General features: G+C 45.1%; 1 protein-coding gene across 3 annotated transcripts in view; it reads left to right on the top strand.

Moving 5' to 3' along the window:
- The window catches only part of KLHL3 (kelch like family member 3), a 50,788-nt gene extending 36,522 nt beyond the window's left edge, over positions 1-14,266 (top strand). For 2 of the 3 annotated variants that reach the window (XM_030504150.1, XM_030504148.2), the window contains exons 8-15: positions 233-382; positions 2,863-2,980; positions 3,476-3,673; positions 4,455-4,556; positions 6,903-7,031; positions 8,922-9,062; positions 9,267-9,410; positions 9,664-14,266. In XM_030504150.1, coding sequence (XP_030360010.1) covers positions 233-382; positions 2,863-2,980; positions 3,476-3,673; positions 4,455-4,556; positions 6,903-7,031; positions 8,922-9,062; positions 9,267-9,410; positions 9,664-9,692 — 1,011 coding nt within the window. In that variant the 3' untranslated portion in view covers positions 9,693-14,266. The remainder of the gene's footprint in view (positions 1-232; positions 383-2,862; positions 2,981-3,475; positions 3,674-4,454; positions 4,557-6,902; positions 7,032-8,921; positions 9,063-9,266; positions 9,411-9,663) is intronic. The other variant, XM_030504149.2, reaches the window with a different exon arrangement.
- Positions 14,267-14,960: the final 694 nt, after the last annotated feature.

Below are 14,960 nucleotides of genomic sequence, written 5' to 3'. Positions count from 1 at the left end.
CCCAGATTCCTGGTGAATTCTTCTCTGCTGACTTAAATGTTTGGCAGAGGGTGGTAAAATTGAGGGTGGTAAAATTGAGGGAGCATTGCTACTTGTGAGTGATCCTGGGAAAAAGTGAGCACCTTGGATGTTACTGCTTGTGTTTCTTTGGGAAGAGGTGGAAGTCTCCTTGTGACCTGTGCCACCAAGTATTTCAGTTTAAATGATCTCTCACGTGTGTGCATGTTCTCAGACAGTTGAAGAAGAAGCTTTAATCAAGAATAACAACACCTGTAAAGACTTCCTTATCGAGGCCATGAAATATCATTTGCTTCCTCTGGATCAAAGGCAACTGATCAAGAATCCCAGAACAAAGCCGAGGACTCCCGTTAGCCTGCCAAAGGTAAGGTGGGTTTGTTGCTTTGTGTCACCTCACACTGTTACTGGTGGCATTTTCTGTCTTTGAAAGGAGCTGGAATTCTTGCCACATTACTTCTCACTAATTCCATGATCATCCTTTGAAGTGTTTTACTCCCTCTTCTGGTATTGCCTGTGCCCACCAAGGATACATAATTAAGTTGGATGAACTTAGTTAAAGCCTCAGGAGAAGCAGTATCTCTGCTCCCAGGGGCAAAGGTCTGCTTCTCAAACATGTTGTCAGCCACAAGTGGTTTTGTGAGTGGCTGGAGAATCACTGACCCACGGCGTGGCAGCGGGCAGCTGCCTGTAGTGCTCAAAGGGTTGCTTGAGCTTTCTGCTGGCTTGTAGCACTGTTGTGGAGCCCTGCTGAGGAGGGTCACAGTAGGTGTCTTTCCTTTTCCCCTATCCATAATCAGAAGCCAGGAAAGCAGGAAACAACAGCACCCAGACCTGTGGGCAGGAAGTCTGAGGCAGATTTCAATAGACTCAAAGCAGCTACTGAATAAATAATCCTTCTTACTCCCTGCAATTACTCTGCACGTGTGTGATGCTCTGTCCGCTGCTTTATTAGTGAATTAATAAATGATAACAGAAGCTATTTATCCTGTGCCCCAGACATAAACACAGTTTGGCACAATGTCCCTCAACAGACTGTTGCTGAAGTTCCTAATAAGCAATTCAGAGGTTGAAAGACATCAAAACCAAGCGTGTTATTTTTCTAAGCACAAGTAGGAGGCTTGGTTTGTGGGATGGTGTGTGAGATCTGTGCTATGAGGGGCCATTCAGATGTTTAGATGTTGGACTGTCCATCGGGAAATTGTGCTTCTGCAGAGTGTGTTGGCATGTTGTGTCCTTTCTGCCTGCTGGTGCTGAGATGAAGTTGGTAGAACATAGCTTTGGGGGTATCGTGAAGTGCTGTTGTGACCCTTGTTCAAGGACTGAAGTAGTTAAGAATAAAATGAACAGTGAACCAGCGAGTTCAGAGGTTCTCAACATCTTCTACAGCATGACCTATGAGTATAAACCCAAATCTTCTGCAGGTCTCTTCTCCCTTTTTAGCTGTAAAGAAAGAGAAGGTGATGATCTTCCGGCAATCCTGTTACTGGGAAACTTTCATCTGGTCTATTGGTCCCACTGGTGAGGGATTACCATTAATTTTGTAATCGTGTGAAGCTCTGCAGCTTTCTGTGGAAGGCTGTTACACAACTCACAGTCAGGCTGCTAATTTAAACTCACTTTGCTTCCTAATGTCACGTTCTCATCGTTGTAGATCAAACAGCCGCTATTTTCAGACTCTTCACATGCTTTAAATTGCTGTGTAGCTCTGTGCTTTACAACAGCCCTGACTGGAGCTGAGTTCCTTACCCGGGTGACCTCGAGTGACAATCTTATCCCCTCAGCTACTCACAGTTGCATTGCAGGGGCTAAAGCCAGTTTCCTGTCCACTCTTTGATTGTATTTGAAACCTTGTTATCTTGCTTGCAGCTCCTTGGCCTTGTAGAAATCAGATTGTCTTGAGTAGCATTTGCTCCTGCTGATGTGCTGAGATAAGGGGAACAAATGCTCGCTCTTGATAGCCGTGGAGGGATGAAGGAAACGTGTTCAGAACAAAGTGCAGGTCGAGCTGTTTGTAGGTGTAGGTGATTTGGATGTGTGGTTGGTTGTTTTGCAGTGTCCGGCTGGGGCTCAACAATGATGCTGAGCTGCAGGCTCCTGGGGCCACTGCAAGGGAGTCCATGGGGAGTTTGTCTTTTGGTGGCAGACAGGGCAGATTTGGGAAGAATCACACTGCATACTGTCCAGATCTTCTCACTTGTCCACCAGTGCCACCATTTGCCATTGCTGGGAATGGAGTCTGGGGCTGGACAGACCTTTAGCCTGACCCACGAGAGTGGTTCTTGCATTCCAGAGATTGTCCTTGATCACCTTTACGTAGATCTTTCCTATCTATAATGAATTTAGGGCTTAATTACTGGGTTTGCATCAATACATATTGCAGCCAGAAGCCTTAATGAAGCTGACGAATCACTTCCTTCAGCAGCCCAGCACCCTGGGTCTTAATAGTCCTGGTGATTCCCTCAAGTGTCATGTCCCTGCAGGTGGCAATACAGCTGTCAGGCTTTATTTGCTAAGTGGCGTGGATTGCTTTTAGCACCACCATGGAGATAATGACTAAACGCTGGGCTGGCTGTGGGAATTACGCTGAGATCTTCTTCACTTAAAAATACTTATGCAGAGAGCCTTGCATGTACCATGGTGCCACAGTGATTTTCTGTTTCATGGGGAAATGTGTTTCATTGCCCACCTTGGAAATGGTAAAGAAGCTTTAATGGGGCTGCCGTATTTCGTGTGCATTAAATTGAAGATAACTTGTTCCCTCTTGGAATAGAATTGACTGAAATAAGTGTCACTGCAGAAGCTTCTAGTGATGCATGTTTTTGGCTTCTGGTCTTCCCTCTCCAGGTGATGATCGTGGTGGGCGGGCAAGCACCCAAAGCCATTCGCAGTGTGGAGTGCTATGATTTCGAGGAGGAGCGGTGGGATCAGGTTGCTGAGCTTCCCTCCCGGAGATGCAGAGCAGGTAACGGGGACTTCTGCTGCAACCTTCTTTGTTTTCCTAGTGCAGCTCTTCAGCACTGGATGCAGGTCCTCAGTCATCCCTTTCAACCAGCTTTCCTTGCTGGTTTCGGAGTGAAAATCAAAGGAGCTGAGTCAGTCCCTCTCAGTGCTGAGGAGCTGGTGATGAAGAGCAGATCTGTACATTGGGAGTGTTCCCCTGAAGACATCTGACAGGGTTGTGAATGTGGATCACCATTTGGTGTTCTCTATGCCTCAGAAAATTACTCATTCAGGTGTGAAATGCATCTGTGCCTTATGATGCCATGTGCATTTCACCTTCCATAGAACACATGTTTTATCACACTTGGCTCCAATGCTCTTAACCTGCAGAAAATGCCGAAGATATGCCAAAGTTCTGCTCCTCCTTCTATCTTACACACGCTGAAAGACGTCTGATGATACTCGCTTCCCAAACTGTTTGTAAAACCTCTGTAAAATCTCTTGCCTCTTTTCTCAGGTGTGGTATTTATGGCTGGCAATGTTTATGCTGTCGGGGGCTTCAACGGCTCTTTAAGGGTACGGACGGTTGACGTGTACGATGGCGTGAAGGACCAGTGGACATCCATAGCCAGCATGCAGGAAAGACGAAGCACTTTAGGCGCAGCCGTGCTCAATGATCTCCTGTATGCAGTGGGCGGCTTTGATGGCAGCACTGGTAGGTGATGGGGCAAAAACCAGGCAGTGCCTGACCTGAAAATATGTATTCAGAGACCCCTGCAAGGCCTGCAGAGCTTTAGTGAGGTTCCTGCCCCTTTCCTCTATGAGTTGTAGAGAAAGAGCCAGAGACTGGGTTTACCGCATGTAAACACTAGGGAATCTCACCGTAGTTTTTTTCTTTAGTGATACAGCTCATTCAGTCTCATTCTCTGTGTGAATATGCCTTTTCTGGACTGAAAAGGGATTTTTCCTTGTTTTAGTTATATTTTTTCATAGCAACATGAACAAAATGCCAGCGTGGCACCTTGTGGGGTATGTGTGTCTGGGATTTTTCTTGGCGTAACTGCATGTTTAGATTCACACCTCTGCCTCTGCTCTAGAGCTTTGCCACTTGGTTAAGCCCTAAATTATCTCGGCTGGTGATGAGTACAGTGCAGCAGGGTTTGGGGGGAAGTTTTAAACTTCTACGTGGACGTTTTGTAATGCTTGAAAGGACGTGGGACTTCTGGGCTTGGAATCTGGACTCTGCTCCACCTTGGCGTCCCCAGCACATTGGAGGGGCAGGGACCATGATGGGGTAACAGTATTTCCAGCTGCTGAAGTGGCATTGACACGCTGGTCCCAGCCTGAAAGACAAGGGACCAGAGAATGGGGTTGCAGGAGTGTGGGGGGAATTATGGGCTTGGGAGGAGGTGGAAGGCAAATAAAAGTGCAACACCAATCTTTTTTTCTTCTCTTTTTTTTTAATTAGAAAACCTGTGTATCCCCTTTTTAACTAGGTCTGGCATCAGTTGAGGCCTATAGCTATAAAACCAATGAGTGGTTTTTTGTGGCTCCCATGAACACAAGAAGAAGCAGTGTTGGAGTTGGAGTTGTGGAGGGTAAGAAAATCAGCAGCCATTTCCATCAAGCAAATGTTACTGTGTCAAACAGAAGCCTGAATGGTTGAGTGCAGTAGGAGGGAACTGCAGGAACTGCTCTCTAGACTAGTTGGTAAAGATTTATTTTATATGACGTAATTGCTGCAGCTTTTTCCATTCTCCTCTTTATCTTAGTGAAAAATCATGTGTAGCTTTCCAAGAGCCTCAGAGCCGTATCAGACCAGCCCATGCCTCCTGTGAATGCCATTAGGTGTGTGCAGGCTTCTTTTCAATCCTTATTCTTCCAGGGCAGCTTCTAGCTGGTGAAAGCGAATGGTGGTGTCCAGTGTATGCTGTTGCCATCAGGAAAGAACAGGTTTAAGTAGGAACCTTTTCTTCCTTTAGCACAATTGATTCTGAAGCAAGTGAAAGGGTTTTTGACCTTGTCTTTAACATGACATATACCAGCTTGCAATTAGTACAGTGCAGAGCAGCTGCTGGCATGAGCCTCATTATAAACTGTGCTTTGAAGTGGTTTGGTTTGACCTGTTTGTATGGGAAATACCTGAAATGTGTTTATGTCTATGAAATGTGTATATGTGAGAAGAAGGAGGGAGATAAAGTCAGAGTAAATAGGGGTGGTTGTGCTAAATTTGCATGTTTATTTCAGAAGCATCTCCTTCAAAATTGGCCCATGCATGTGAAGTGCTGGGCTGCTGGGAGTCAGTGGGATTTGCTGAAGTGATTTGAATGCAGGACAAATGCTAAGTATGTTCAGGAGAGATGCTTTTCTATGGACAGGTTTTCTACTGGAAACATGAAATCCTTTCCCTTCGCTTTGTTTGAAAGTGCAATTAAGAGTTGCACGTGTTGGAGTCCATGAGAAAAAAAAAAATGAGGGCATGTGATGGGAAGAAGAGTTGATCATATCGTAGGGAACAAGCTGCAGCCTGCAGTTAATCCACAGTGTTCATCTGAACATGATAAAGATTGATCTGATATCTATGGGTACTGAAAACATCTAATAATTGATGCCAGCCAGGGAGCTTTATCTTGTCTTGCTTGGTCTGGCACTCTTGCCTTGATTCATCGACTAACACCAGGTGGCTTGAACCAACAGCACAAGTAAGAGTTTGAAATGTTTAAAGAGACAGGAAGATGCAGAAGGAGCACAGTCATAAACCTGATCCTTGCAGACCTCTCCTAATGATCACAGCATGAGGAGGCCATGAGTGGAGCTGTGGGAGAAAGAAAAGAGCTGAAAAGAGCTGGCCTGTTCTTGGAAGGAAAAAGGAGGATGCAAAAGCGTAGGACTATAGATGATAACTGCTGGTGGGAGTCTCATGTGCATGCAAAGAATTGCACAGCTCATTTGTGGCCAAGCTCTGCTGTTATGGGTCGGAAATTGGTCTTATTCATGGGTTTTGCACAAGAAATTTGGGTTAGAAGTTTCCTTTGTATTAGTTGAACTTTGTTAATGGCTGGTTGTTGTAATGTCTAGGAGGCCTGGTCTTGAACCAGAACGCCTTTGTGCTAGTAAAGAAGCTTCTAGTAAAGAAGCACAAAGAAACTCCTCTGCCCAAAGAGTTTACTGCCTAAATGCAAAACAAGCTGATAGATGATACAGGGAGACAATGAGAGAGTATCAGTCTGGCCTGTGAGAAGAGGACATGGTGGAGCATCAGCCTTGTTTCATGTGTGATGTAGTCCCATGACATCTGGTTGAAACCAGAGAAGCACATTAGGTGTATGTTATTCAGCTTTCATTGAGTTGAGGGTAGGGAGGGACAAATATCCCATGCTGTGAGGGTTATCTTCTGTGTCGTGATCACTTGTCACAAGCGCACAGGCTGGCCTCAGCTGTGCTGGCAGCATTGGTTGCTTTGGATTTGGCCCAGGTTCTTCAAGATCACGTCTAGGTTTCCATGCAAGTATTAGATTAACATATGAGGCTATTGCATATTTATTGCTCATGTGATACAGTAATTAATGTACAGTATCGACCTTTGACAGCACGCCTTGCCTGAGCAGGAGGAAATGCTCGATCAGCTTTGATGTTACCTCTTCTCCTGGGCCAACAAGTCATTTGGAAAAGCCTCTGGGCTTTTGGCTTCTAATTAAGCTGTTGTGTCGTGTTGTTTCTTTGTCTTAGTTGACAGCTTTAACAGCTTTAAATACAGTCCTGCCTGTCTGCAAGTCTACTTCAGATCCTTCTGCCAGGATGTTCCCCAGGCATCCCTGCAGGTTTAGGCGCATCTCCCAGGGCTTCTGTCAACCAGGATCTGTCCTCACCTGGAGCTGTGAGGTGTGATGGTAACATAAATCAGTGGTAGCTGTTAAGCTGATGCCAATGTGTGTCTCTTCCAGGGAAGCTCTATGCCGTGGGGGGTTACGATGGAGCATCCCGTCAGTGCCTTAGTACCGTCGAGCAGTATAACCCGGCCACCAACGAGTGGACCTATGTAGCTGACATGAGCACTCGGCGCAGCGGGGCAGGTACTGGCTCCAAGATGTGTTCTTAAGAGCAGATGATCACTGAGTTCTCCTCTGCTCATAGAAGGGAGGGAGAAGTGTGTTTTGGCATTGCTGGGCTGGCAAGTGCAACCTGTCATTTCCATCCCTTTCCCATGAGAGGAAAAGCCATAATTGCCTGGAAGATGTATGCAGCTCTCCTGACTTGGTTAAAATCTTGCCAAATTGAAATTAATTTCTGGATTAATGAAATAATATTCAATGTTTCTAAGGAGCCTTGCTAACAGATGCAGCTCACTTGTAAGCAGAGAGCCATCCTTCCAAATTGCCAGCTGCATGCTCAGCTGGGGACTGGAAAGCCAAGCTGCACCTCCTTCTCTCCTATCATTTGGGGGATATCAGATGGGTTTTCCTTTTGGATCTTCTCTGCAAGCATCCGGTGGGTGCTTTGCAGCACAAAGCACATCTGCACTGGCTGATGTGCAGATCTAGCCAAGGTAACAGAAATCATCTCAGATTGCCCTTGCTAAGCGAGTTTTTAGCGTACCTTTTGCTGGCAAGAATTGGTTATTAGAGGAAAGGACAGCTTAAAAAAGGATTATATTCTAGTCTTGATGGTTTCTAATTTACTATGTGATGTTAGACTAGGTAAGCACTTGTCCGCTCTGTGGCTGTTCCTCTCTGAAAGGGATGAAATCCATTGCCTCTAAAATCATCTTCATATATGAAAGGGAATGTGTCAATATTGGTCCTGTAGCTCAGTGTGTGCAGAGGGTCCTTTCTGATGTCAAATTGTGCAGTTCTTGTTGTACAATAGCCAAAGTGGCAGTTACATGGAGGTGGCCAAGCCTGGGGGCTGAGATGACCCTGCAGGTTAAGCTGTGGTGGGAATTCCCTTCTGAGCTGGGCAATTGAGAGGCTGCTCTCCACACATGGTCTTTCTTTCCTCACTCTAATACCTGTTCCACAACTCCACGTGAGGCAAATGTGATCACACATTGCTGGTTTGAATTCAGTTGAAGAGGTTTTTGGTATCTGCTTGATGCTTAAACCTAGCCCAGTGCAAGCTTATGGGAGAACAGAATGAGTATCTCGTGTTGTTGACAGCATGTTGAAACATAGCAAAACAGTTTGTGCCTATGGTGAGATGGATTTTAGTGAACTGTCATTGTTTGAAACACTGAGTGCTGCTTTGCAAGTACATCCCCATGTGGCAAGTCCAATATTAGGGAATTTTTACTCGTCTGCCAAATAGCCTTTCAATTCTCTGTTCCCAGCCTGAAAGCTGAGCTCCTCAGGTTGTGGTTCTCACCCAGATGCCCCTCCAGATGTCCAGAGGAGACAGCCTGGTGCCACTCATCCCCGGTATGATAGACACGATGCGTCTATCATACCACTCCATCACTGAACCCGTGCTCAGTGCTGGCATTGCCATCCCTATGCTGACATCTAGTGGAAGTGAGGACGGGTGTCCCCAGCTCTCTGGGGTGATCCCAAACCTGGAATTGGGAATCAGGCCAAAAGCAAAGGGCCCCCTGGCAGAAAAGAGCAGGCAGATGGAAACAAGGTGGGTGGGATGCAGTGGTCAGGGAGGCAAAGGGAAGAAAGAACAAGTCAGTCGGAAGAGATTGAATAAAGGCATATAAATGTCGTGGGACTAGACTATTGGTCTCAGATAACATCTACCTGAGCAGGGGCACAGCCCTGGAAGCCAGGACGTCTGCCAGGGGTTACTGTGCAGGTCTGCTCTGGTGCTACGTGGTGGTTGGGTGGAGAGTTGACCATGTGGGTGATCTTGAGGCATGTGTGGCCCGTGTTCTGGAAAGGCCTTGGAAAGGCCAAGGCAATACCCATTAGAAGAACCAGGGCCATGAAACCCTGTACACTTGGCTAACAGTGAGCTCTGTTTGGCAGGTGTTGGTGTTCTCAGTGGGCTGCTGTATGCTACAGGAGGGCACGACGGTCCCTTAGTAAGGAAGAGTGTGGAAGTCTATGATCCAGGAACAAACACGTGGAAGCAAGTAGCAGACATGAATATGTGTAGAAGAAATGCAGGTAACCACAATAAGCTTTTCAGTGGTGTTTGGTTATCTGTGTGGTTTTTAGTGTGACTAATGTGCTAGTGATGTAAGTGCTCAGTGTTGTAAGTGATAAAAGTGGAAGATGAGGGATCTGCTGGGGGATGAATCAGAACATGGCAGGTGATGTGTTGTGGAAGATGAGTTAGCCTGTGTCTAACCATCTGCGCTCTGCTTTGAGGTGTGTGTGCGGTGAATGGTCTCCTCTACGTGGTGGGAGGAGATGATGGTTCCTGCAATTTGGCCTCGGTGGAATACTACAACCCCATCACGGACAAGTGGACGTTGTTACCAACCAGCATGAGCACGGGGAGGAGTTATGCAGGTAAATAGTTGGTGGGAGAGCTGGCGACAGCTGAGGTCATTCATAAACTCGAGGGCTGTGCCTCATGAAGCTTTAATCTTACATTTTTGTATGGTTTATGTTGCTTTCAGTAGAGAAAACTTTCATAGAAATAACAGACACCTCTCTGCTGGCCTGTTGCTGGTTTTTGGCTTTGCAGGATGATTTTAGCCACATCGCAACCCAGGGAACTTCTCCTATGATAACTATGTCTGTCTGTCCATCCTTACAACAGGCGTGGCTGTGATTCACAAACCCTTGTGACACATGATCAAGCCAGTGTGAGGAGCAGAAGTGAAGTGGATCCAGCTAGGTGGTGTTGGGAAGTTGACTGACCTCTGACTTGACCCATCTCATTGCTATTGATGTCTTAGCATGACAAGTGATACGTTCCAAACATCATCTGCTCGGCGGTGGATCACGTAGCAAAGCGAAAATCCCTCTGGGGACATGTTCCATGCTAGACACGAGGTGTTGCTTGTTATCTGTGGTGCAATCAACTGTTCTTCTCAATGGCTAGTGTCCTGAGATAAATACTGTGCCTGAACTGCAGGCACTGAACTTCTTGTGTGAAAGAAAACTGCTACGATCGGGCACGTGAGTAAAAATGAACATTTTGGATTTCTTCACTACTGATGCTCCGTGCACAATATCGGTTGAACTACTTACTGTGCCTGGAGGGTGGACTTTACTACTGGGAGTGGAAGCTTCTGAGTACCAACTGAGAAAAGCAGTCAGCAGAAATGAACTGGAACAGGGTGCTCTGGCTTGAGTGTGACGCTGTCTCAGTCATACGTTTGTATATGCCACTGGACTACTGTATGTATCCCTGAAATGCTTGTCATGTGGTGGAAATAAATACCATGTGATTTTTCTACTTGCCATGAATGCTGTTTGCTGTACATGATGGGACCTGCTGGGCAGTGCCTTCCCTGGGGCTGAACCACACATAACTTGGCAACCCCACAAAACATGTGCTGCTCCGATGGGGTTTATTGCTCTTGTGAAACAAATGTTGCTTGAATAGAAAGTATTCCCAATCCATGTATTTCAGCTGTGCTGAAAGCCCCAGTTCTAGCTCTGTCCAGCATCTCAATGCCATTTCATAATAGAGCATTTAGATGTTAAAAGAAATACCTTATGGTGCCATTAATGTAAAGACATTACATAGTGAGAGCCCTCTGTCACCCAAGCAGGGATTAATGAGCCAAGCAAAGTACCTGCAGTGTTCTAATGCTTCCAGAGATGGAGATTAACTAATCACTGTCACTGTAATTGCTATTTTTATCTTGCCCGTACTGAAGGTGTCCTCCTAGTATGAAAAATTCATAAGATTATTGAAACCAGACAAATCTAAATCCAGCTATAAGGTAGCTGTCTTACCTCCCAGATTCTTAGAGCTTTCTGTTTAAGGTATTTGACTTTAATATACCTTTCTGTGTCTCCTTGTGAGCTCTGGCATGCTTCAGCATACAGGGGTGGGCTCCCAAAAGACTCCCAAGCTAAAGGGACCTAATGAGTATTTTCTCTTCTCTTTTGTTGTTGCTTTTTTGTTTTCCCCCCTGTAAATCAGCTGAGGCTTTTTGTAGTGGGCAGCTGGCCTGCAGGACCAAATCTGCCCCTGTTAGTGCTGAGCCCCAGCACCTACCAGTGGTGTTCTGCTGGTTTCTTTCTCCGTAGATCTGCTATCAACAAGATTCCATGCGGCCTTCTACAGGAGGAAAGAAAAATACTTACTAATTTATTTCAGAGGGGTCTAAGGCTACATCACCTTGTGCAGCTTTTGCAGAGGAGTGGGTTACTTCTGTAAATAAGTAGATTTTTAGTTGACATGGTCCTTGTAAGATGGGTGCCTGTGGGGAAAACAGCACCTACCTTTGCTGTGTCACCTCCTGAATGGGCTGACCTTCATGGGGAACATTAGGTAGCACCCATCCACTCCTCTTTGGATGCTCTTGTTGTTACAAACAAAAGCTAACTGTCTGAAGAAATGGCAGTATTATTCTTGATGTCCCCCTTCCATTGTATGTCAGCTCAGAGGTCTTGAAAATAATAATTAAAGAAAATCAGTCTCTTCTGTAACACCCTTTAAACTTTGCTTTGGGTTCTACAATCTGCAGTGAAATGTGCCAAAGCAGTAATATGACATGCTGCTCTTCTACGAGGCACAGCTTGCTCTAAAAGCTGTTGAGGCTGGTAGGAATGTGTCCCTGACTGCAGCTGCCTTCAGGTCAGAGTCCTGAGATGCATCTTGACAGTGACATATGCAAGGTGATGCCTTGGTTTTGGGCTGACAAATTCACTGCCCCAAAAGCAAACACCAGAAGGTGTTTCCCTTTCGTCAAGTCCATTGGAATAGAGGCTAAAATGGGACAGGCAAAATGTTTTGGTCAGAGTTAGCATCTCTTGTTAGGCTGAGATGACAAGGATTAAGGGTGGTGGGGTATTTGGGCACACATGGCCCTCAGATGTAGGGAACGTAAAGCTAAATAGCTACTATATAGCCCAACTACAGCTCAATAGTTGGGAAGTTACCAGGTAACCTTCTCGCACTCATGGCATCATCATGGAGCAAAGGCAAGTACCCAGAGACTAAGAGTTTATGTGGGCTAGAGATAAAAGCTTCTAGATAGTACTAGAGAGATGCAAGTTGTCCTATTTGTCACATGTGAAAGGTGGATATACCTGAAGGCTGGATAATTTTCCCCCTGCTATATATCTCTTTATAAACCTTCCTTGCCTATAAGGAAAAAAAGGGTTTTGGTGTTTTTCTGCTATTGTAAAATGGCATTTCTGCTCACTGCTGGCCTAGACCTGTTGCTTGCTGGACAGGGCTGGGCTCAGAGCCCTTGCTAAGGATGAATGAGGGTGTTCCTGGCTGCAGCCAGTTCTCGATGGCAAATGACACGTTTCTTCCTCTCCTTCTCAAACGTTGCAGTGTTATGCAAGTCAAGTGACCTCGTTTTCCAGCTATGCAATATGAACAACCATAACTTGTGATGAACCAGCTCTATCCCCTCCTCCTGGAAATGCTTTTTGAATTTGTCTGTCTTTGGCGTGTGGTTTCATGTTTGTATCGTTACTTCTGAGCACCTGAGCCAGCTCCTTTACAGATTGCCTTTTTCTAGGACTGAAAACGCAGCGTTAGTGATAACAAATTTCACTGTAAATATTTTTATAAGACAATTTGAAATAACTTTTTGATTGCTTTTTATGGTCATCAATGACGCTTCTCTTCAATTCTGGATCCAGTTCTTACACCCAGTGCAGTTTTTGCTGGATGTGATGTAGGTGCGAATCTGTTTTCTGCACAAGAAATCACATGTTGTAACTAAGATCTGGGTTAGCTCTGATGTTGGTATTAGAAGGACAGCATTGGGCTCAACATTGTAGGATAAAATGAACTCCATTACCTCAGTCACCAGTACGCTCTTAGATTATTAGTTATTTTACCACCATTTCAGTGCTCTGATTTAGTTTTCTCGTGCCATGTGTTTGTTTCCTGGTCAGCTTGGTGCGCAAGCTGTCTCTTGGTGGTTTGATTTCTCAGCTCCAGCACGGTGCTGCTGGAGGATGGAGGATGCCATATACAGAACAGCGAGTGTGCAACCCCCCCAGGCTGCCAAAACCACTGAAATTATTACAGGAGGTGTTGTAAAAGCTTTACAAACCAAGCTCAGGCTCCTTCCCCTCAGTGGTCCTTTGTGAATATGAAGGCTTTCCTCAGCTCTCGCCTGTTGTTGGCTTTTTAGGGCTCACTGTGTGCTGATCCCTTGCGGGATCCTGGCCTTGGTTTTCCCAAAGGTGACTTCGCTCTTGAGGAGAAAGCATCCCCAGGGATGTGCACGCACAAACTCAACAGCATCCATGGGGGGGGACGCACGCTGCTGGGTTTGCGAAAGAGCCCAGTGTATGTAAAGCGGGGCCAGATTCGCCTCAAGCAATCTGTTGTTTCAACAAGTTTGAATCCAGCCCATCTTTTCCATTTGTGCCTAATAGATAAATTGGGAGTGATTAAAACCAATTTTCGGTTCTTTCAGTTTAGCCAAATACTTTTTTTGTACAGATGTGTACAGCACTGTAATTACCATAAATACACTTGGCAGCATTTGCATGACACCACCATGAAAGCTTAATGCTGTTCTCCTCGTTCGTAGTGTTTGGAGACCAAAACCCTTAATATCCAGCAAGGTGTGATATTCATCAAGCTAACATGATGGTTCAACAGATAAATGCAGCTTCTTTTAACCTTTGGGATTTGTTACTAATAAACTGTAGTGTCAAAGCAGTTGCCCCCATAGCTTAACATCACGCCCCCAAGTCACATTCACATGAGCATAAGTTGTTGCTCAAAGCTACAGTGTTTGGGAGTGTCCTAGACAGGATAGTCTGGAAATAAGTTAATTTGCTTTTTTTCTCTGCCTTTATCTTTGTTTATGGGTCTATAAATTATTTTCCTCTACAATGACAATAAATGAATACTGAGAGTTTTTATTTGTATATTTTCTGTATGAAACCCTCTGAAGGGTAATGTATGATTGTGAAATAATTTACCTGGGTGTGAAATCCTTTGATTCTGTAAAGCAGACTCGGTGGGTTCAGTACCTGACACTATAACAGAATGAATTGGTTGAATGTTTAAGCTCATTTTCTTAATTAAAGACTTTTTTGCATGAGTGTGAAGGACCAAGGACTGCAAAGTCATTCTCTTGGCAACTCTCTTGTCCAGTGTGACGAACGACTCGAGAACCAGTCTTCACTGACATATTTATATTATAAAAGAAAATCATGTTGTAGTTCCCCATTCTTTAATTTGAATAAAAACTGGGCTAATGAAACCTTTCTGTGTTTGTCATGATTTTGTCAGCTTCATCCCTCCACTTGCCTTTTTCCCCCCTCTTTAATGATGGCAAATACAAACACTGGATTTACTTCGTGTCCTTTGGAGTGGGGCAGCGGGACTCACATGTGCTGATGCTGGAGGAGATGCTGCCCTGATGCTCTCCTGGTGTCTGTAATGCTCCTTCTCCAAGGGAAATTAAAGGCCATTTGGCTGCTGGGATTCAGGAGTACAGCCATTCTCTTTGGGGTGGAAAAGCCCTAGAGTTGGGGCAGCAACGGCAGAAGAGAAAAAACATGAAAAGGAGTCCCATGGGCTCAGTATTTCTTAATAACACCATAAAGTAACACATTTCCTACACCACTGCAAAGATCAACATGTTTAACAAGTAGCACATCTTTTTGTCTTACACTTACATCTCACAGTGATTAATGGCATTGCTTCATATAATGTTATTCTGTACCATAAACAAGCACAAAAATCACTTGACTGCTTAGTGACATGGAATATTCTAAGGAATTTGCCAAAGTGATTAATGTTAAAGTTCTTGTTCAGCAAATTGAATGAGATTTAATTGGCACAGCTGCTGAAGCTCAGTGCATCTGATTTGTCCTTGATTTACAAACTATGTGATCGTGAGCCTTCTCCTCTTCCTTTCATTGCGAACCACCGCAGCCTCTGCTAAGCATATT

Source organism: Strigops habroptila, chromosome 12 (assembly GCF_004027225.2).
Source record: "Strigops habroptila isolate Jane chromosome 12, bStrHab1.2.pri, whole genome shotgun sequence".
In the NCBI taxonomy this organism is placed as follows: Eukaryota; Metazoa; Chordata; class Aves; order Psittaciformes; family Psittacidae; genus Strigops; species Strigops habroptila.
This window is presented reverse-complemented; position numbering and strand designations above follow the sequence as displayed.